Raw genomic sequence first — 22,894 nt, 5'->3', positions numbered from 1 at the left:
TGCAGGAGCGCTGGAACCCAGCTACCATGTTGTGTCTCTGGCTTTCTTATTCTGGTCCTGCACATCCCAAGTCAACACTTCCTGCAATTGTCCCTCAGCCACAAGCGCGATCAGTCGCTGTCCTTCCTTTATTTGTCCCCCAAACACACACACACACACACAAAGAAAACTTCCTCTTGTTACGGAGGCAGTAATACACACAGAAAGTTTCATGGGGGCTGATATAGCTGAGCAACTGTGTGTGTGTGTGTGTGTGTGTGTAAGAGAGAGAGAGAGAGAGAAGTCAGAGTGAGCTCATTGTGTGAAACAGTTGAGTGTCAGTCCACAGCCGGGCTTTTGCTGCTGCACCGTCCCGCCGTCCCAGCAGGATCTATCGTCGCTCCGCGCCCCCCCGACACCTCCCTGATTGACTGAAGTGCCGTACGAGCACGACTCCTCATCTGACTGGATGTCAGCTACTAAACCCGGTAGGAGGTACAGCACGTTTGTGCACATCTGTCTGTGAAAGAATGCGTAACAGCTGTGTCAAAAGCGTCTCGGCCTGTCAGGAGGGGCCGTAGATGTTCTGGGGCTTTTCCACGTGTGGAAGGAGGTTTTAAAGGTACCAGTGGATGGTTGCAAGTGCTTGGATTCAGTCTGGGGAGGTTCTGCTTCGCTCTGGGTTTACTGTACATTAAGAATGGCTGCAAATCCCGAAAAGATGGTTCGCAAGCGATGTTTCCCGAGAAGAGGAGGAAAAATTAGAAGCAGACAACGTTTTCAATTCCGCCGCCCGTCTGTTGACCAGAAACCAAATCGTGCTTGATGATCATTCAAACTGATCTGCCATTTCTTTTCCTCACAACTTCTGACCCCGACTCCAGTCAAGTGATTAACTGGTCAACCCTGTGGACACGGGATGAGCGGCGCGGCCTGGAAACCCCCCAGAGGCATGTGTGTGAGACAGGGCAATTACATGATCTGATTGTGACCAACACGTCTGACCTCTGCTGACCCTGACGCCCAGTTTGTGGCAACTCATAAATCCTCAGTGAGGACTTAACAGCAGAGTACCTGTTGCATGATGAGTGGTGTTGTTGTGGGGTGTGATAAAAGCCCCCCCCCAAAGCAGACCCCACTGAGAGGGAGGAACACCTTGAATCTTGCTGAGGTCTGAAGTTTATTTTATACCAGGGCATCACACGTAGAGGTTGAATGGTTACTTTAGCACCCCCCTCTTGGGGGGGAGTGTTTTTTTTTCTCTGCACAAATTGGAGCTGTTTAAGACTTTCAATGAGGAAGCGCTCTAGAGAAGCAGAAACCACTTTAAATGTCACAAATGCATCCCCATGTTCCCCGTTTCTGACCTTCTTGGGGTTTTTGTCTGTCTGGCGGCTCTTAAATCGATCGCTGTCAGAAGGGTTTGTTTTAGCTCCACAGGTGTGCTCGGTTTGACATGTGTTGTGTTTTAAAGGGCTCGCCACAGACGGTCTCACAGCACTTTATGATGTTCTGAGCGCCGCGCTCTGACCTTTATCGAAGGCGTCGCGGCGCGGCTCCTTTTCCTGCATCGCGGCGAGAATACGCAGAAAGCAGGCGAGCAGAGTCTCCTGTGTGGGCTGACTTTGGTTTGCTTTGGGAGAGTAAGGCGCCGAGGAGGCCACCCGCCTCCGCCACAGTCAGCCTGCACGCGTCAAAGATGGAGCTCAGAGGGCCCAACCAGAACCTGAATCGCTCTCGTGATGTCACACGGACCTTCTGGATGCTCTTGGATGACATTCCGCCCCACAGGGTCATAATCATGTGAAATAATGATTAAACGCACAGTCACTGTGGGGAAAGGTGAGCACATAGATGAGCCATGACTACATCTCTGCCTGTCTTTATTTATGTCCAGTGACTCCTCCAACATCACGCACATTAGCCACACTGGCCTGTCAGAACAGCAGCACCCACGGTGAAGCCAGCCTTCCATTTTGGTTCTAAGGGCATCACATCCGCTCTTTAAATGGTCACGTTGGACCTTCTCAGTCATCCAGACTCTACTGGTCCAGTTAGCTCGGTATCCGGCTAAAACTGCCCTCTGTCGCCGTACTGCCTGGCTGCATTCCTCTCATTCCTCCTGTTTCCTGTGACTGGAACAGCGTTGCGCCCTACAGGTGGCGCGGCTCCACCTTGGATTTTCTTTTCGTTTCTTTTCTTTTTTTAATTTTAAAGTCACAGCGTCATTGAGAAATTGCGCTCCACCTGGATGTGCGTGTAATTTTTAATGTGACGAGACTGGGTCACTTTACAGAACCGGGTTAAGGTGGATTCCGACCGAGTTTTTTTTCCCCCTCCAAAACATGTGCACGTTTGTGCAGGCGTGCTAACACACTTGCGCGCCGCAACATGAGCTACAGCGATATAGTCTGTCTGAGGTGGAGGCGCATGCACACGCACCCGCACACACGCACGTATGTAGGCGGGGATGCGTATCCGGTTGGGTTCGGCAGATGGAGCCCTCACACCGGTGAGGCACAGTCGAAAGTGTGACTGCGCGCAGATGTTGTCAGAAAGTTCTGCTGGCAGCCTCTCAGACCCGGTGAAGACACGGAGCAGCGCGGACCGACCCGTCTGACCCAGCCTCCGCAGAATTCCTCCCGCACATGTTTCAGCTTCGCTGGGTTTTGGCCCCGCTCCGACTGCGGCGTTTCCGTCACCGAGGGCTGAAAACTTTGACTCGTTAACGCCTGGTTGGATCAGGATGTCAGTGAGACATAGACGGACTAACGTTTGGGGTCGATTCTTCCAATAAAGCCCCCCGACCTTGGAACATGCGTCGCGCTTGAACCGCACCTTTAAAAGGTAGGATATGTCAAACCCTCTACAGGCGCAGATAATATTATACATCTGTTTGAGTCTTGGGCGAACTCCACCTGTCCTGCGTCACACATGCGTAAAGGCGCGCCTGACTGAGACATTTAAAGCTTCACAGATGAATAGGTGTCAAACAGCCGCCAAGTTATCACAATTCTTCGAAGTTAAAGGGGAAAACGGTCAACGGGAGACGTTTCACGCTCCGTTAGCTGAGTGATTGTCTTTAGTAACTCAAGGTGTTTATGTGATTGGGCGGCTTTCAAAATTCTCTCATTCACTTTGAAAACGAAAGCACACACACACGCACAGCAGCCGTGCGTGTAATGAAGGTTTCACGTTTCTAAGTTGTGTCTGTGCGGATGAGGTCAGAGACTCGCTGCTGTTGCAGGGATACAGTAACAGCAGGTCCGCCTGGGCTCTCATAGCATCTCCACTCATGCATCAAACTGAAGCCCAGTCAGATGTGAACACATCCAACTTCGATAGATCTAAACATTATTTGAATTGATGGCATTCTCCCCATACACGCTTGCAGAACTCTGAGTGAGTCGACCAGCTTCTCATTCACTGGGATATCACAGACTGATCGGCTGTCTGGCCGAGCGGCCTCTTGGCTGCTGTGTAGTGTTCTACCTCAGCGGCAGGGGAGGTGAGGGCTGATAATGCCTGATGTTACCCCAGGTTGCCCAATAATCGCATATGAGCGAGATGGTGCTGCCATCGGTGTTTGGGGTGCCTTCCTGCCCTGACCTGCTTGTGATTCTCAGCCATTTTCCCAGGACAGATGGCCTTAAAAGCCCGCTGTGTTTTCCCAGTAGCTGCACGCTGACAATAGGGACAGTGTTCTGGAACGGCCACTCTTCCAGATCACATTTCCTGTTCCTGATTTAAGATCAGCTCAGCTGACTGCTGATACACTCTTCGTTAAAAAAAAAAACAGTAGCTCTGTATCATGTGCGGGATCATCCTTTTCTTTTGAGTCCAGACCTTCTAATCCACCTTCCCTAGAAAATCCCAATCCTGGACTCAGACCCAGAACTTTGGTGTTCTGAGCGGACTGAGCGAACAAACATCCCATGCCTTAAACTCTAGTGTGCAATAATTAGATTGAGGTACGTCCAATTAAGGGCATGCATTTGCTGTAATGGGCCATTTAAATGCTAAAATTAAAAAAGCAGTTTACAAGTATAAAACCATTATTGTTTGTACTGAATCTGATAGCAGCACATGAATGGTGCAGTATCTATGTTGTACCCATGTTGTAGTCCTACAGTGGAGTTTAATTGTTCATCATGACCCTAAAGATCTTGTGTGCAACCTCAGGCGACGGCAGTTTCAATCTCATGCCAACCTTATGACAGCACGCTGGCCAGATCTGGCTCTGTTTCCCCGTTCTGACCCACGGGAGGGGAAACGAGAAGCCTTTCAACAATTGTCACTCTGTTTTGGTTGTGAGAAATCAAGCCGGAGAGTTACGCTACAGAGCGTGTTAGCTTGTGACATTCTGGGATACACACAACTGCACAGTGAGCCGGTGACCCCTCGTCATTTTCTGCCCCGCCTGGGGGACGCGTCGTCAGGAGAGGTCTCGCAGCTTCCCGACCTCTGATCTTTTTGGTTGAAGAACGTAATAAGGACAGTACAGAGGAGAACAGACGGAGATGGAAGGAGGGGAAAAAAAGTCAAATGAAATAGTTCGCTTTTGCTTGCTAAGAAAGGAAATGGGCCGGATCTTGTGCTCGACGGAGACGTTACTGCATCAACAAAGACTAAAGAACTGATTTTGAAATGCATTTCGTGGGTAGGACGACGTTTCCTCAAATTTAAAATAACTCAGATAACTTATCTTCTGAGGATCCGCCCTGTCACCAGGTCCTCACATTGAGGGACGTACCCAACACAAAAAACACACCAGACACATCTGTGGGCAAATGGGCCACAAAACTCACAAATACAAATGGCGTGAAGCTATTAATACGTGAAGGAAGCGCAGCATGCGAAGCCAGTGTCATCAGCATTCGCACTTGCACGCTCCCGCTCGACAACTCAAGAGATTTTGCCAACAGGTGAGGCTAAAAATAGACCTCCGTGGTAACATCTACCAGCGCTGGCACAAAGCGTTGCAGTGTTCCTCCGCTGGGCTCTATTAATACGCAGCGGCACTGATGCACACATGTGCCCCTGTAGCCTCAACTGTCGCGCGAGCAGGTCCGGCTTTCGCAAACACAAAGACCTGTTGTTTTCGCTCAGCAGAAGCAGCTGTGGGTTATTAATACCCAGACACGTATAGATGGGCACAAACGCACACGTATGTTGATGTGCACGGACGGGGAGCGACACTCCAGCTGCTCCCAGCCAGAGGGACAGAATATCCTCGACAGCTGTGAATTCCTCTGGAGAAAGGATGGAGGGATGGCTGCTGGACTGAGGCGCTGCAGGAGGGGGCCAAGCGGGAGAAGGACGGGGCGGAATCAGCCGCTCAGCAGACGGAAATCGAATGTATTTCTGCAAGAGGAAGTTATTTGAATTGTTTTTGCTATCGCAGTCTCGGGGGCATCCTGAGCACCGCTCTTCTTTGGAGCTCCTCTCAGATGTGACCGCGACAACGTCGCAGCTTTTGTGGATGTTCAGAACCCCCCCCCCCTTGACTTCTAGGAGGTGCTCCCCGAAATCCCTCCAAACTCAGCCTGGACGTCAACGCTGCTGTCTGCATCTGCAGTGCACCAGTAACGACTCCTACCAAAATAGCACCTTCTTTTTGTGTAAAAGAACTAAAAGGATATTGCACTAGGTTGAAGGCTAACTTTAGAAACAGGAAGTAGCTGTTTCTATGTAAGTGTGTGCATGTGTCTGTGCACGCTTGTCTGTGTGTGTGTGTGTGGCAGCAGAAGGCGCACAGAAAGAGGATGATGGTTGCGAAATGAACGTGTTATTACAGAAACCAGAAGTTTGTCTCCTGGCTATTTTTAGCAGCAGAGAGCTCAAACAAGAGCTGCACATACACGCACACACACACATACACACACACACACACACACACCTTATCTTCATGCACATCTTTCTCTTTAATATCATAACAGCATCCGTATTCTTGCTCAAAGCGCTTAAACAATCACATTTTGTAAAACTTTTTTGAGTGTTGAGATTGTAACAAGAGTCTTTTGTGCCAGTAACACACTCTTAGTAACACGAGGAGGTAATGAGGCTTCGGAGGTGTTTCAGGAGCCCAGTGGAGGAAACTTTATCTGTTGTTATAATGGTGACCAGGCAGGTTTTGTGTCCTCTCATGTCACAAAATCTCCTAAAGTCACGTTGTCAAAGTGGGTTTTCTTTAATTCAAACGAACGCACGACGTGAGTTACTGGAAGTTTGTGTGTTTGTGTGCGCATAGGTGTACGTGCGTGTTTGTGTGTGTTTCAGCTTCACTGTTCACAGTAAAAATACACCACAGTTGTTTCTGTTCTGTTCACATTTAAGTACAACTGACTTCCTGATCATTTCCTGTCTCAGGGACCCTGACTTTGTGTTCATCAAGTGTGTGTGTGTGTGTGTGTGTGTGTGTGTGTGTGTTTATTGCATATCGCATAGGTCTCCACCATCACCTTCCCAACACTGATACAGTTTATAAAGTATTTATGGACCATGTGACCTATGACGAATAGAAGCCCGCACAGTGTTGCTGCAGCTACACCTGTTGTCTGAAACGCACCTAAACCGAGCTCTGCTCAGCAATGACGGCCATGCAGGAGTCCTCCAAGTGGGGCAGGCTCAAATATTTCCATGTTGTTTCTGACAGCTTGGCACAGCGGAGTTACCTGACAAGGTCAGATTACGATGAGGCAACAAGGGCCAATGCAGGCAGAACATTATCCCTCAGCTTTGCTAATAGTCGCAAGTAATGGCGTCCAATTTCTGTGTCCAGTCATAATCGGCATAGCTGTGTGGTTGCCTTGGTAACAGACGTACCCACGTATGTGTGGAATCTTGCCTTCCTGATCATGTGCATGTATGGACTCATAAGAGGACACTGGGTGTGGGGAGGTTACAGTGTCGGGAACAAACTCCAGATATTTGACGGTTACTAGCGCTCTTTTAGCCTGAGATGCCACAAGTGAAGTGAAAAACGTCAGCATGAAATCAGATTTGAGCCGTATGGACTGGTCCATGTTTGAGAAACCTTTGTGGTTTCATATCCGTCGATGAAAATGTGACTTTTGACACTGTTTGGGCATCATTGTGCAGCCCCAAGCAGGTCTGCATGTGACGAAAGGCGCCTTCGTACTGTCGTCACTGCACCAGTTTCAGTTTGGATCAAAACTTTGATTGTTGCTTTGGCTTTGAGCTGTCCCCCCACACATACACACACACACACACACACACACACTTTTCCATGGCCTACTTTGCCGCCTACTGTTGCTCTACCCCAGAGGGATTCAGGTGTCCCTTTCCTCGCCGCGCACACTTTTGAATCAGCACCGAAACCATCTTCATCACGTTTATTGGTTTCTGGTGACGGCTGCATTGACATACATGTAAGCGTGGTATCAGGTTATTCCTGAGATTGCGAACGTTCTTTTTTGTGTGGCTGTTTTTATAGTTCGTCACAAGTTCCCCCTCAATAGGTCACGTTCTGCTGTCATACAGTCTGCACTGTAACTATCTCTAAATTCTGGAGGCAGAGGGCGAGTTGGCATGTGCGACCCCCAGGCTCGTCTCCCCACCCCATTTACATGCAGGAACAACCTTGTGTTTCATCTGTGAATTCAATGCTAAACCCGGGCCAGTTCCCCAGTTGTGAAATCAAACGGGACTGGAGAAATCGCAGAATTTAGGCACGAGTGAGTGGAAATGGTGCAGCCCCTCTTCATCAGAGGACAGCATGTTTGCTTCACCCAGGACGCCGTCATCTGTGTTATAAAAGTCAGACTCTTCCCCCCATTTCAGCCGTTTTCTTCTCTCCTCTGCGGTCGTCAGCAGTAAGGATTCGTTGTCTGTACATGGGGACCCCCCGATGGACTTAAGAGTGACCCAGAGGTTCCTACAGCCAGGCCCAGACTCTGCCATGCTGGCCCCCCACCCTCCCTTCTTCCTGGGTCCCCTCACTTCTCAGAATTGCTCCCAGTTGACCCAGCAGCAACTGCAGGTGGGTAAAGAAAAGCGCGAGGTGGGACCTGTGAATCTTAAGAGCAATATAACGTGCACCGGGGAGGGAGTGGGGAGTTTGCTTTGTGTGGAGGAGAAAAGGCAGACGGAGCACATCAGCTCTGTATCGGAGGTGTAAGTTCAACAGTGGGGCTCAGCTGATGTGCCGGTTTAGAGGGAATAGTCAGTAACGGGGTGGGACGGGGGGATGCAAAACCAAATGCAAAACAGAGCAAAGTAATCGTCTTTTTTTTCGTTTCCTGCAGTATAACGTGGAGCACAGGCAAAGAGAGATGGAGGAGCAGAAAAGAGAAAAGCTGCAGCAGCTGATACGAAAGAATAAAGATGAGCAGAGTGAGTAGGGGCACCGTTCTCCAGGGTCAAATTTGTTTTCTTGCATTTCCAGAAAGGCCGCTGACTCACTCTGAGTCACATGCTGCATTTCCTTGAAATGTTGGGGATTTGTAGCGTTTTTGTGGCGCGTTCACAAACAGAGGTGCGACGAGAAAGTTGAGCCTTTATCTGCTGTAACTTAAAACAGAATATTTTCTTAGTTTTGGCCGGGTGACTTCTTGGTTGTATTTCGTGACTGCGTGTGATCCAGATGTCTGGTGTTTCCCTGATGAAGTGATTTTATGGGCTGTTAGGCGCTGTGGCCAGCCCTCTGGTCAGGCAGAAACTTCGGGAACACATAATAATGAAGAGCCAGCCAACTCAGGACAGGGTCACCCCCAACCACTGCAGCCCCACGCTGGCCTACAGGTGAGCGCCGCCACCATATAATCAGGTTTTCCTGATTAATCACCGATTTTACTCATTGAATTTATTTTCATCTGGTTTTAATGTCAGAATTTTGGCTATTATCTCTTTTTTTGCTTTTAATGTCCAAATGTTTCACTTTTTAAATCAAGTGATATGAAAGTAGTGCTGACAGACTACTTTCATTTTAATTTAATCCAGAGTTTGACTATGATATTTGAATTATTACTATTACTTTTAAAGTAACGCTTTGACTAATTCTAAAATCCGAGAGTGATCTCTTTAATCTTATAATTGTGGCTTTTGAATTCAGTTTGAGAATTTTTGCTTTTGATCTCTGAGATTTCATTAATTTAATCTTTAATTCCATCGATAATCTGGGGATTTCCACATCGTGAAGCCACAAAAATGGCTCCTAATCTCGATGTTTTCAACTCTTCTCATGAACATCAAACCTTCTGACATCATTTTGTCGACGTAATCCTGCATTGTTCTCGCTTTCAATCGTCAGATCATTTAAAACAACAAATGACGGAGAAAATGTTTATTGATTTGGTCACCTAGGCTTCCGACTCCGGACGTGTCCCCCAAACCTCAGGCTCCCCCCTGCGACCAGCGCAAAGAGCTGGCCCTTCGGCGGACAGGTCGGTCCCTTCTCTCTCTGCGCGTCTGCGACGGCAGTTAAAGCTCTGAAGGTCACCGCTGGTTTTCCATTACAGCTCTGTTGTGGTGTAATCTGAGTTCAGCCCAAAGTAAATAAGTCAGCAAACTCATTTTGCTGCACAAACGGGGGGGCGAGAGCGAGCGCTCCTCCAGCAGCGGGCCTGCGGGGTCTGAGAGTAAACGAACAGTCGTAAAAACAACAGCGAGACGCGCAGAGTTAAACAGTTACATAACCGGGACCGAGGCACAAGTAAGATGAACTGTGTGAGAGTCCCGGCAGGTCTAACACTCACTTTGTTATGAAAAGTGGGAGCGGTTTCACACAATAACCATTCAAAATTCCATTGTTTCTTTTTGTTGCACGCACGCACACACACACACACACGCACGCACACACACACTGAAGGCTTAGTAACAACACACATCTGTTTTATTATCTGCTCTGAACCAGCCCCTGATTGATTGTTTAATCTGGGATAATTTCATTTGCACGTGTCAGTGTGCGTGTGTTCCTCTTCACATGTTGATTCGTTTGCCTTTGTGTGTGTGTGTGTGTGTGTGTGTGTAGTCTCTGAGCCCACTCTGAAGTGGAAGATAAAGAAGATGATCAGTACCCGACCGAACCCTCTGCAGCGGAAGATCAGCGCCCCTCCTACAGTCAGACACAGGACCGAGACTCTGGGTAAACCTTCTACCTTTAAACCTTCTGTTTCACATCGTCCCAGAGACGTTCCTGGACTTTTTTATCCACACGCTGACTGTTGTCCTGACGTGTCTCATTGGTGTCGCCCAGACTCGTCCTCCAACAGCAGCAGCACCTCAGCGTCAGGGTGCAGCTCCCCCAACGACAGCCACTCAGACAGCAGCTCGCTGGCTCATGAGGTCGGCGCCCCTGCTATGTTCCGCTTGTTTAATCAATAGAATTTATTAGTTGTGTTTATTTCTAGAAATGCATGTTGTGTGATGCAGAGAGCTGAGACTTTATCAATGTCGCAGGCGCAGAGACTGCTGTTGAAGGACGGTAATTTGGCTCATTTCACCCTGTCTCCCAGTTCCACCACCATGCCCAACATCACTGCCGGACTTCCTGCACAGGTGATTAAATACATATACATATTCTGTCCACAGTCCACAAGTGAGGACGTTAAGAAGACGATGAGGCGGTAGATCTAGTGATGTAAGATGAGATAAAAGGATACAATATTGGTGCCTTGCACAGTAATGCGGTGCTGTGTGTTCAGCGTTTCACTTCCCTCTTGATTTTTTGGGGGGTTTTTAATGTCCAGTCGGCTGGTCTTGTTCTGTTTGCTCACTTGGTGACATAGCAAAAAATTATCTGCGTTCCTGAACTCTTCAAACTCTCCATTTTACCTCATTTTCTTTGATACGCAAATGATAAACACGCCTGCTTTTTTTTTTGTACCAGGCCGATGTGCAAGTATCCAGACCTTTGGCTGGTTCTTCTCTCCGTCATGTTTACATGCCTCTGGAAGGAAGCAACCCTCTGGCCCAGCACCTACAGCCTGTGCTTATACTGGAACCACATTCCGGACTGCTCCATCCCCAGTTTGTCTCCTGTGAGTTGTGAAAATATGTTTCATAGAAGAATCACGAGACTCTCACTAGGCACATATGCAGAAGCCTGGCTTTTGGACGTGCACAGATATCACGTGGCTGCACCATGTGGCATCAACATGCAATGTGGGAAATCTGTATGAGTCCAGGAGTGTGATCATGTCCGATACAAGCGTTTAAAGTTTTGTTTTTTGGGATTTTTTTGGCAACTAATGAGATGATAATAACAACTGGAAGTCATGTTAAAAAAAATATTTAATTCCTTCACTGGAAACCCAAGCACAGCTGCATTCTTGGACTTTCATGGTTTATAATTGTCACATTCAAAAATGAAAAGAATTCCATGTTTTTAGCAGCCATCGAAGCTGTTTTATTTCTTGCTCCTCAAGGAGATGCTGTATTCTTGTGAAATAGGCCGTTTATAACACCAGACGTAGATGCGTATTTACCTCCAGCTGCAGCATGTTGAAAGGCGAAAAAAACTGCATGGCCACAGCAGCCAACAACAGATGTAAAGGTGGAAAGGTGCCCTAAAACGTACCCACGATAAAAATAAAAATAAAAGATTATAAATACACCATACCAGTCTTATTTACGTTTCTTTGACTGGAATTGATATATAGCCCAACGGCTCCCTCTGTTGGACGCAGACTGATAATGCATCGATAAAGTTCTAACATGCACAGCAGGTTCATCTCCACTGTTTTCTTGATCAATCTCTGTTCCCAACCCACAGTTTATGGTTTGAGTGGAGTCCCTCTGCAGCAGAAGCAGCCTTACCAGTCCAAAAGGGAAGGAGTAATCACCTCGCACAGACCCCTGGAGCGAACGCGCTCTGAGCCTCCACCCTACAGCCACCCACCTCTCAGTCTGAACACCGGTCATCCCTCATATGTCCAGCACCTGCCCCAGCAGTTCCACAAGAGTGTACAGGACAGGTTCAAGCAAAATACACTGCTCACCAAGGTAAGAAATGGCCGACGTTGACAATGAAAGTGTAAAGTGTAATCTAATCTCTGTTTATCTGCTCTAGGAGCTTCAAAAATGTACAAAAAATTCACATAAAAGTCCATTGAAATTCTGCAGATTCCGTCGGAAGATATGAGCCTGGATGAGATCAGTTCAGGAACAGCGTCCGTGTCGAGCTCAGAACTGGGTTCAGTGTGTGAGGAAAGCTACCAGAGTAGACAGAGGACCACCAGCGTGGACTCAGTGTATGACACCGAGTCCACGACCTCCTCACGGGAGAGCTTAACAGAACCTCCACAGTCTGTCAGTCAGGTGAGGTCCTGCAGAAGGCAGCATTTTTAATTTAAAAACATCATGTGCCTTTTGGAAAGTTTTTGGGACCCTTTAGAAAATTATTTGTACTCCAGCTCTTCACCGGCTTTGAGGTGAATTTATGTTTAACCCGGTTGCGTTGCTAGGGGGCGCTGCAACTTCATTTTTAGAAGTTAGAAAACCTGGACGCTGAATTGTTCATTTTCTGACGCTCTCAGCCAAGTTCAATTCAACTGATATGAAATGATAATGGGATCATTTGGCAATAATTCTGCTCATATCTCTGAACCACAGAGGCTCCATCCAAGCATGCCTGCTCTGATTTGGCCCCACCAGCCTCTTATCCGGACCCAGTCCTCCCCAGCCTCCACCTCCCTGCCTCCTTCACATCCAGCCACCGCAGTGCCGTCCTTGACCCTGTCCAACCCGCAGCTGCGCTTCACAACAGGTGTGGTCCGCTTCTCCGTCCGGAACCCGTGAAATGAATGACGAAAAATCCCAAATAAATGTGTGTGTGCAGGCCTGGTGTACGACTCTCAAATGCAGAAGCACCAGTGTACCTGCGGGGACAACAGTCGCCACCCTGAGCATGCTGGGAGGGTCCAGAGCATCTGGTCCAGGCTGCACGAGCGGGGCCTCCGAGGCCAGTGTGAGGTGAGCCGCTCGCGCTCGCACGTGCGTCCAAACACGTCCATACTCCCTCGTGCGTGTTGCATCACTTTGTGTGTGCTTGTGCAGCGCATCCGCAGCAGGAAGGCGACCCTGGAGGAGCTGCAGTCGGTCCATTCAGAGAAGCACGTGCTGGTGTTCGGAACCAACCCGCTGAACCGCCTCAAGCTGGACAACCGCAAGCTGGCAGGTGAGAAAGGCAGAAAAAGCAAAATACATTCAGAAGGCAAAGCGATGAATTATATAATGAGCACTTTCTGTTGTGCTGCAGGAATTTTATCCCAGCGGACTTTTGTGATGTTGCCCTGCGGAGGAGTTGGGGTGGGTATCACACACACACACACAAACACAAACACACACACAAGCATACACACACAAACACACACACATTGTAAAGGTGTAAAAGAGAACATGCTGTTCTGAGAGAAGAAGAAAAAAGTGGAACAAAAATCCGGAAAAGGAGAGGACGTGGGGACAGGGGAGGGGGGCTGGGTGTCCATTGATAAGACGACAGATCTCCCTGGATTTCCGGCCCGTTGGCTGCTCTGGCAAAGACGGGTGATTGGAACAAGATGGTAAAGCGCGCCATGAATGGAATTCCTCCGATTTCATTGTGCGGCTACAGCAGAGGGCTGCGAGCTTTGAAGTGTGGTTCAACATTAAAACACAAGAGTTTGGGTTTCGATGGAGGGAATAAAACAGGTAAAAATGGCTGAACGAAGGAAGGAATTCTCAGTTATTAGAATCCAGAAGTTAAAGGGAGGTTTAGAAGAAGTAAACATGGGAAGATGACAGGGATAACAGTGAAATGCAGCCAGTTGGAGGTAACATTGTGTCAAAAACGGATCGAAATGGTTGGTAAATCTGTGTTTACAGGTGGATATCGATACAGTCTGGAACGAGCATCACACATCCACAGCTTCCCGCATCGCTGCGGGTTGCGTCACAGACCTGGCGCTGAAGGTGGCTCAGGGAGAGCTGAAGGTGAGTCGCCCGAAGCTGAACCGTCACGCCCGAGTTCATTGGAGACTCATTTAAGGTGGCGCTTTAAAGAGCAAAACCCTGAAAGAACTGCGTCATTTCCAGTTTTACATGAATCCATTTCAGATGCGTCACACTTCCTGTCAGCTGTGTGACCGATTATCTGTGTCCAAACGCACATGTCTAGCAGACACACACCTTAAAACACACACACGCAAAAGAACACAGTGTAAACGGGCGCGATTGTGAGGAATCGTGTGTGAGTGAGAGGTTCATGTTTGATTTCTGCAGAACGGCTTTGCAGTGGTGAGACCCCCTGGACACCACGCAACCCACTCCTCCCCCCTGTGAGTACAGCAGCGCACACACACACACACGCACACACACACGCTCACGCGCACATAGCATCATACATGCATGTACACACACGTAAACCAAGAGCCAGTAGGCCTCTGTACAGTCTTTGAGACGATTTTTGAGGGATCACCTACACTTCTGAGCACACGTGAGAGAGAGGGACAGGATGTATGTTTTGCAATCTTAATGCACGTGTGTGTAACTGTGTGTAGGAGTGTGTGTATCACGGGCAGGTACGTCCACGCAGCCACACAGTTCCATACGGCTCAAAACAGAAAAGCCCCTGTGCACAGTTTGTGTCTGTCTTTGATAAGAAGCATTAACCAAGTAAATACATTCATCTGGGCCTGTGTGTGTGTGTGTTGTGTGTGTGTGTGTGTGTGTGTGTGTGTGTGTGTGTGTGTGTGATTGCTTCTTTAATTTATGGGATAATAATGGCTGTTTTTGATGAGCACCACAGATGAGTGTATATGACATACTATCCACACACAGACGCACACACACGCACACACACACACACACAGAGTTTATGGCCTTTGCTGACACTGCCACTTCCAACATTCCTCCATTGTTTTTCATACATCAACACTTTTCTCCCAGACCTTTGCTGTAGACACGGAGCGTTGAGTGAGGGGCCAAGTCGTGAGTTCATTTCTCTGAAATTAACTGTCACACCTCCTGCCAACGATTCACACTCTTATCATTTTTAGTGCTAAGTGAAAGTTGAGTTGTGATGAGCTCTTTTTTTGTGGTTTCATGCCTTTCTCGGAAATGCGACGCGTTTTTTGTTCTCGTGTGAGAGGCCGTTTTGGAAGACGAGTGTATCAACATTAAATAACTGATCTGCACTGCTTAAGTCAGGGGACCTGCCTTTGAGGCTCCTAAGGTCCATATGGTGATTCTGTGACAGTGATTCACTGGAGATGTCCTGTTGAACACGTGCGACTGTCTCTCTCTCTCTCGCTGTTTTTCCAAACAGGGGCTTCTGTTTCTTCAACTCGGTGGCCATCGCCGCCAAGCAGCTCCAGCAAAGGCTCAACGTCAGCAAGATCCTCATCGTGGACTGGGTGAGCACCATCGCCGGCCCCCGCCTGGCCCGGAGCAGTCACAAATTACCGATTCGCTCGTCCGACACGCACGTCCCCGGGAGCCATGCATAACCCCCCCCCACCAGTGCAGAAGCTTCTCATCATTTTGTAGATTTAGGCGCCCTTATCGCTGCGCTCCATCTGGGATCTGAACCGTCACGTTTGCTTACAGTAAACACAGTCGCACGCAGTCGTATGAGCCGTCACTCACACCTCATCTCTGCTCGCCACATGCCGCCGTTGGACAGCGAAACATCTTGCAGGCATCACGGAGGCTGCCTTTTTCTACTGCACATCTGAATTACACGCCCCGGTTAAGATAACCCATGTGTCCTATAGATTTTTCTGTAAATTCTGACTGCCATCCTACCGCTGTCTCTGTCCAGGACATTCACCATGGCAACGGCACTCAGGAGGCCTTCTACAGCGACCCCAGTGTTTTGTACATCTCTCTCCATCGATACGACGGTGGTAACTTCTTTCCCGGCGGCGGCCACCCCAGCGAGGTAGGCAGCCCTGTGTTTGTCTGCTGTTTCCCATGTTGCCGTGGCGATCCCCGAGTGTTTGTGCGTGCACCGGCAGTCCTGTAAACACAACAGACGGAGGCACGATGAACATCCAAACGCAGGTTCTCTTAGCGGAGCAGATGATTTACGGTGGAGGTTCTTCATATCTCGAATCGGCGAAGATAAGTTGGCAGAGAAAAAGTCTGTAATTATATAAATCCGGCGGGATATTCGGGAGCTCAGGGGTCTTAGATCTGATGTGTACTGCTCACAACAGGGCTGATAAAGCAACAATAAATCCAGGAACGAGCAAAAGGGCTTGAATTTACAGCCACGATTGTGTCATGATTGCGGGGGCTTTAGCCGTATATCAGGGGCGGTGTGGCGCAGCGTCCGGGTCTCTGGTAATAAAACGTCTCGGCCGTAACGTCTCTGTCTTCTGCTGTTTATTTCAACTGTTTCAGATGTCAGAATTTCACAACAGGAAACTGAGACGCGCAAGAATTCGGCCTGCGGTCTCACCAGAAACCAATAACTATCCCCAGTCAGACCCTGACCCGAGGTGGTGCCCCCCCCCTCTTTTTTACTCTCCCATCCTCCTGCTCAGTGATGAGAACGAGACAGTCGATGTTTTTTTTCCACGAGGAGGGGAGGGACGCTGCATTAAACGCTCGGCTGGCTTGGATGTGGCTTTGCCTTAAGTGGCTCCCCCAACCTCTGCTGAGCTGTGTGGTTAACCTCCGGAGCCCCTCCATCCCCTGTGAAGGTGCACAGAGCACCCACCACAGGGCACCGGTGTGATGTCATCACCACTAAAGCATGCTGGGCACCAGCGAAGGCCCTGCAGCTCTTCACAAACACAAGAACGAGGGGGCGCAGGACACTCGGAGCAAGAAATGTGTGTGTGTGTGTGTGTGGCCCTACGGTTATCTATGTGTGTGTCCACGTGCACGCTCAAACATGCATGGCTGCATTACTGGTTGGCAGAGGATAAGAGGCATCATGTGTTTTTCATTTGCCCGGTGAACATCCTGCTAGTTGAGAGGAGCAAAGACAAACGCTGCACGATGCTCATTGGCATTCACACACACACACACACACACACACACACACACACACACACATGCATACCTATATGAAGGAGAGTACCACACCTTGTTGCCAGGAGAACGGTACATAAATCAGCCGCCTCCTGCTTCCAAAACTGTCAAGCTGTCAGATGCTGAAGAACCTGGAAATGGCTGCTAGTTTGAGAACAGTACGGTCAGGCTGCCCTTTCTGGCCAGAACATATTTTCTTCCTGGCAACATAACAATGGACTGAATAAAAGAAATTCGCCACCTGCTGCTCTGGTAGGTGGTAGTTGTGCCACCTTTGCGCTCATAGTTTACAGTCATTTCAGTGGACAGACATCCGAGCTGTACACAAACAGTAAAAAACCTTTTATACGTCAACCAAATGTGACATGTTTCCCATTAAAGCTGCAGCCTCAAATTTGGGGATCATAAACGACGTTCTGTTGTGGCTCGCAGTGATTTATAACACCATCTGACAAATTGTGTCAGAATCAAAAAGGAGGGGCAGGGGCGCCAAATTAATAGTCATCCGTCTTTCATTTAGGGTTGATAATCACTCCCTGGTGTCGCCCCATGCACGTTCACACATCGCGGCGGCGCAGTTGTGCTGATTGTGCAAAACGCGTGACGAGCGTCACTGTTCGCTGTCACTTACTCGATGTCCTGTTTCCCCAGGTGGGCAAAGGCGCCGGCGAGGGCTTCAATGTCAACATAGGATGGACGGGGGGGTTGAACCCTCCCATTGGTGACGCCGAGTACCTGGCTGCCTTCAGGTATCATCCATCCATCCATCCATCCATCCATCCATCCATCCATCCATCCATCCATCCATCCATCCATCCATCCATCCTTCCATCCATCCATCCATCCATCCATCCATCCATCCATCCATCCATCCATCCATCCATCCATCCATCCATCCATCCATCTAAGCTAATTTGTGATGCTAAAATCTACAGTGTCAATAAGTTGACCTAGAAAGTCGATGTTTTATGGATTCAGGGGCCTGTTTTGGTGGAAGGCTAAAACCCTGCAGTAGTTATAAGAAGCAAACTGCCCAGGTGAGCATTTGTCCGAGCATGTCCCGCACGGACATTTCCATTTGACTGCGGTTTCCATCTGGTGCGAATAAATGCAAATCCGCCTGTTAAGGCAGTTTGTTGTCGCTCCAATTTGTGTTTATGCGATTACGTTTTTAGCCCGGTGCCTTCAGTCCGGGTTTAAAGTGCATACACGCATGATGACACGCTAACCATAGTGCAGTTGTGGATGAGATGCCTGTTTTTGGGGCGTGTGGTATGGGGGGGGGTGGGCAATACTGTGGCTGATTAGGAGCCGGTAAGAATTTGCACATATAGTCAGGGGCCGATCCTTCTTTCCCGTTTCTCGGCGGCTACTGACAAATACTGTAACAAACTCTGAGAGCAGAGGAGAGGAGAAGCTGGGGGTGCATTGTTAGGGAATCCAAAGGCGGCATAATTAGGCCCAATGGATCCCAGATGGCTGGCTGTCAGTGACGTGAGAAGAGGGACGAGCTCCTAATAGGAACCAGACGCACGCAAGCGTCTTTGAACTGCCGCTGAGAAGGAGAGAGATTCAAACGCGGCATGGGCTGTACGCTGGCGCTAAATAACTAACAGCGGGAGACAAGAGGAAGTGAGGAGAGCGGGGAGGCGAGGAAAGTGGTTTCCCCGGAGCAGAGGGCAGAGCCTGCTCACATACCCGTCCTCGTGGCTTTTACCTGCGCGACGGCCAAGTTTGCACGCGCGGGGAAGGTTCTTGCAGAGCGCTGCTGGCCGTTCCCCTCGGCCCGGTTCTGGTTCACATTTAAACGCTTGCACACGTTCACACCTGGGAGCCGCCCACCATCTTGTACTCGCCTCTTACCAGGAGTGGATCGGGAGGCGAGATCAAGCGCTTGGAACGAGGCCTCCGATAATTGATGCCTCGCCGATTTCAAGCGGAGTGAATGTTTGCAGTTAAGAATTCGGGAGTGGGGGGGGGGGGTGTTGATGTGCAGTTTGACCACCTCAGCTGTTCACTCTTTGGTTTTACTGTGTTTTGCCTCACAGCAAACGCACAATTCTGACAAAAACCATCAAAATTTTGATGAACAGCCAACACACTGTCCTGTGCGCGTGTCCTCGTTTTAAAGTCCTCTGCCCCCCTTCTAGGACGGTGGTGATGCCCATCGCTCACCAGTTCTCCCCCGACGTGGTGCTGGTGTCTGCGGGCTTCGATGCCGTCGCTGGACATTCGTCATCGCTGGGGGGCTACAAGGTCACAGCCAAGTGTGAGTTTGAGTCTGCAAAACATTTTAGCGTGTGAGATCCAGTCAAAACCCATTATGCTTCAGTCTCGTGTCTGTGGGCGAGCTGAATCGTCTCTGTTTCGTCTCACATGTCACAACAGTTTCTTTTAATATTCATCTTGCTGGAACACTCACATGTGTATGCGTGTGCTCGTGTGTGTGTGTGTGTGTGTCTACCCCAGGTTTCGGCTTTCTGACCCGACAGCTGATGTCGCTGGCCGGAGGGCGGGTGGTTCTGGCCCTGGAGGGCGGGCACGATCTTAAGGCCATCTGCGATGCCTCTGAAGCCTGTGTGAGCGCCTTGCTGGGAATGGAGGTGAGGTGTATGCACGTGCATGTGCATGTCTATATGTGAGTCTTTCCATCTGCTCAATAATATAAATATCTAATTTGTTAATTACGCGGGAGCAAGTCGGGGCATTTAGGCATCCAGATGTGGCTGAAACTGGACTAAAGTGCAATCCAGAGCGTAAATGTTCGTAAAGTTAAGAAGTGTGTCTGGAGCTTCACGAGTCCTCAGTGCCTGTTGAAACGAATCTCCACTGTCGTTCTGACATTCAGATGATCTGGTGTGAACATGAAAACCCGTCTCGGTCTAATTAATCTCAGCGCTGTGGCTCCGTTTGCACCAGTCGAGCAGCAGAGCAGCGTTTCCTTTGTCGCATCATGATCCTGACGTTACACAGCTCCTCAAAGTGGCTCCACAAACCTCAACATGTGCTGCGACGCCGTCCCGTTGCTAAAGCTCAGGGCTCATTGTCTCACCCCTGCTGTGTCTCAGGTGGAGCCTCTGTCTCCGTCCACTCTGGAGCAGAAACCCTGTGAGAACGCTGTCAAGTCTCTGCAGAGCGTCATCCAGGTTCACGGTAAGAACAAAGAACAAAAGCAGAACAAATTTGCGTGTTTTTCTGTTGGGAATTAGACTTCAAAGAGTTCACAACTCAGGCAAATACAGGAAAGATGCTCCGCGTGAGGAATCAAAGCGTTGCGCGTTTGGGGAATAAATCTAATCAAACCACACGTGCAGATTTGCAGAGCCGGAAACGCCCGCGTGTTCTCGCTAAATTATTCTCACTTGAGCATTTTGTAATGAACTGTTTATAACAGGATTATTTGACTTCACAAAGTTGCCAACTCATCAGATTTAGCACCTGCAGTCCAAGTCTGGACCGTCTCCTGTTTCTTCTCGCCTCTGCTTCGGCCACAATCGCCTTGTCTTTCAATCGATTACAGCGACTTATGATCTCAGGTTTATTTTGGAGCGGCTTACTTTCCATTTGGGCGAGCGCTACAGCGACTTCTGCACGTTCTCGCCCAAACTTGGTCGCTGAGAAAGTCCCTCAGCCCGCGTCTCCGCGGCTTCCAGGGCTTCTGTGCAAACAGTGCAACAAACAGCGCATCTATACGCTTCTTTCTTCTCTGCTTCCTGGCCACCTCTTCTCCTTTACATCCCTGTCTCCCATCCCTCCCTCCAGCTATCCCACACACACATACACGCACACACACAGTCGCACTGGCTCCAATTATCTTCAAACGATTTTCTGGCACACGACCTCCCTCCATCCCCTCCTGATTGCATATAAATGTTATCCCAACCAAATTAGATTAATTAAAAATATTTGCAAAGCCACAGGAATGTTAAGCTCATGATTTAGGCCCTGGATGAAATATCTGTGAGCTGAATGCGCGGCCAAACACACACGCGTGCACGCACACACGGGTGCGTCTGAGTCGCCGATCTGAGTTCCTCCCTCTGTCACAGGCCCGAAGAGCTTCAGAGCAGATTGAATTTGAGTTTACATTTCTGAGCTCGTCAACACGGACGTTGTGACTGAGGGCTGTTTAGAACGCGGTCGATGCTTCTTTGCACATCAAAGAGCTCCGGCCGGAGGATCAAACTCCGCCGACTTTTCTTTAATAATGCAGTGCAGGCGCCCGCCCCCGAGGAAACATCCAGGATGGAAAGTAAAACAAAGAACAGTGAAATGTAGACAACCCCGAGCATTAATCCTTCTTTTTTTCTCATCTGCTCCACGGCAGGTGAGTACTGGCAGAGCGTAGAGGACTCGGCCGACACCGTGGATCTGTCCTACCAGCAGGCGCAGAGGCGGCGCCTGAGGCGAGACTCGGACTCAGAGGCCGTCAGCGCCATCGCCTCGCTGTCCGTGAGAGCCGCCGCCTCGGACAGGTGAGGACCCACGAGGTCCGTCGGCTCTCCCCGCTGCGGCGCCGACCATCATCGGGTTGTTTCTTTGGTCTTTAAAGGAAGCCGGACAAAAACGGCGATTCCCCCTGAAGCCCGGCGCCCGCAGATGCCGATGTCCTGAGTTTGACCCCTGCGTTCGCCAGTTCACGGACCTGCTCGCCTGAGCAACGTTTACCCTTCAGTGGCGCCTCTGCGGGATTGGGGTGGAGAAGGACGACCGGAGGCCGCTCCGATGCTCCTCTCTCCACGCTCCGACCCACATCACCCTGGAGACGCCTCTGAGAATCCGTTCACACTGACATTGCATTGGCGGCGGCGGGGGTCAAAGGGCTCCGAAGATGCTGAGAGTTGTGGGAGTTGTTTTGCACTGAACTGGCTCCGTGGCGTGGACTGGACAGCCACGATGGCCACGATGACACTCGCGGGTCTTACTTGTTTGGACTTTAAATCTTCTGCTGACCTCTGGCCCACTTTCCCTCCTGTGAAAGTCAGCAGCAGATTGTTTTGTGTGAAGCTATTGTGAATTCTGAGATACATATGTTTCATATTGTTGTGTACGTCCGCATATTTTACCAAATCTCTTCTTGGCCAGTCGGAGGAGCGCATACAGAGACGCCGTTAGATGTTTTGACTCCTCCACAGATAAAAGAGAAGAGACGACTTCGACAGAGCGCATCTCGAATGTAGACGCGCCGCTTCTGACGCCTCACAGTTAATCCTCGTCGTCGGCGGAGCAATAATGTCCCCCTTCAGAATAATCCCTGTGAAATGTCGCCGAAGCAGACACGTCAGCGGGACGATGCAGACCGCCGCCTCTGAGTCAGGAGGTCCATCAGCCACATTCTGCCTGGGAAGCATCTGGAGATTTACCGACGATCCCAAACCGCACTTGGAGCGTTTTCAGGACGCGAGGATCAAAAACGACCCCAGTCTTCAGAGCGGCATCGTGTCCACCTGCGTCTTCAAAAACACCTCTTCCCCTCCTTCCCTTCATGTCTGACAACGCGGCGCTCCGAGCTGAGCGACGCAGACATGGAGATTGCCGCCGCTGACTTCGTACAGTTGGACACGAAGACAACCAAAGCCTCTGAGAACGACGTGCCATCGCCGAGCTGGCTATAAATGCTAATGCCGCATTTTCTTTCTTTCTTTATTTGTGTTGCCTTTAGGCAACGTCAGAATGTTACGCTAACGTGTTTGGGACAGCGACGGAGAAGCCTTACAGTTACATATCTTTTGTCGTAAACGATGCAATGTCTTATTTTGATGTTTTTTAATACCATCATACCAGAACTTGAAGATCAAAATGTCCACCTTGTGTGCCTGGATTCTTCAACAGCCTTAAAAAACTGCTTCTGTACAGTTTATTACAGTTTTTTCTTTAAAAAAGAAGTCTTAATAAAAGTATTGTACGTTTGAGCGGTGTTTTCAATGCTTCTCTT

General features: G+C 49.4%; 1 protein-coding gene across 11 annotated transcripts; it reads left to right on the top strand.

Annotated features, from left to right (window-relative positions):
- Positions 1 to 311: 311 nt before the first annotated feature.
- On the top strand, positions 312 to 22,871 carry LOC130524358 (histone deacetylase 7-like). 11 transcript variants are annotated; one of them, XM_057030425.1, is made up of 25 exons: positions 319 to 474; positions 7,813 to 7,981; positions 8,247 to 8,334; positions 8,628 to 8,742; positions 9,304 to 9,383; positions 9,971 to 10,084; positions 10,196 to 10,284; positions 10,399 to 10,497; positions 10,829 to 10,979; positions 11,714 to 11,943; positions 12,064 to 12,258; positions 12,553 to 12,706; positions 12,779 to 12,912; positions 12,997 to 13,117; positions 13,199 to 13,248; positions 13,804 to 13,911; positions 14,200 to 14,255; positions 15,245 to 15,332; positions 15,740 to 15,859; positions 17,611 to 17,708; positions 19,110 to 19,228; positions 19,429 to 19,562; positions 20,028 to 20,112; positions 21,287 to 21,434; positions 21,512 to 22,871. In XM_057030425.1, exons 1-25 carry the CDS (start codon positions 449 to 451, stop codon positions 21,540 to 21,542), a joined length of 2,802 nt encoding a protein of 933 aa, XP_056886405.1. In that variant the 5' UTR covers positions 319 to 448; the 3' UTR covers positions 21,543 to 22,871. The 11 variants fall into 11 exon arrangements, with proteins under 11 accessions (XP_056886402.1, XP_056886406.1, XP_056886397.1 ...); XM_057030422.1 differs by having other exon boundaries at positions 312 to 467; positions 7,816 to 7,981; positions 12,997 to 13,248; XM_057030417.1 differs by having other exon boundaries at positions 317 to 474; positions 12,997 to 13,248.
- The last annotated feature ends 23 nt before the right edge of the window (positions 22,872 to 22,894 follow it).

The sequence above is a fragment of the Takifugu flavidus genome, chromosome 4 (assembly GCF_003711565.1).
Source record: "Takifugu flavidus isolate HTHZ2018 chromosome 4, ASM371156v2, whole genome shotgun sequence".
Classification (NCBI taxonomy): domain Eukaryota; kingdom Metazoa; phylum Chordata; class Actinopteri; order Tetraodontiformes; family Tetraodontidae; genus Takifugu; species Takifugu flavidus.
This window is presented reverse-complemented; position numbering and strand designations above follow the sequence as displayed.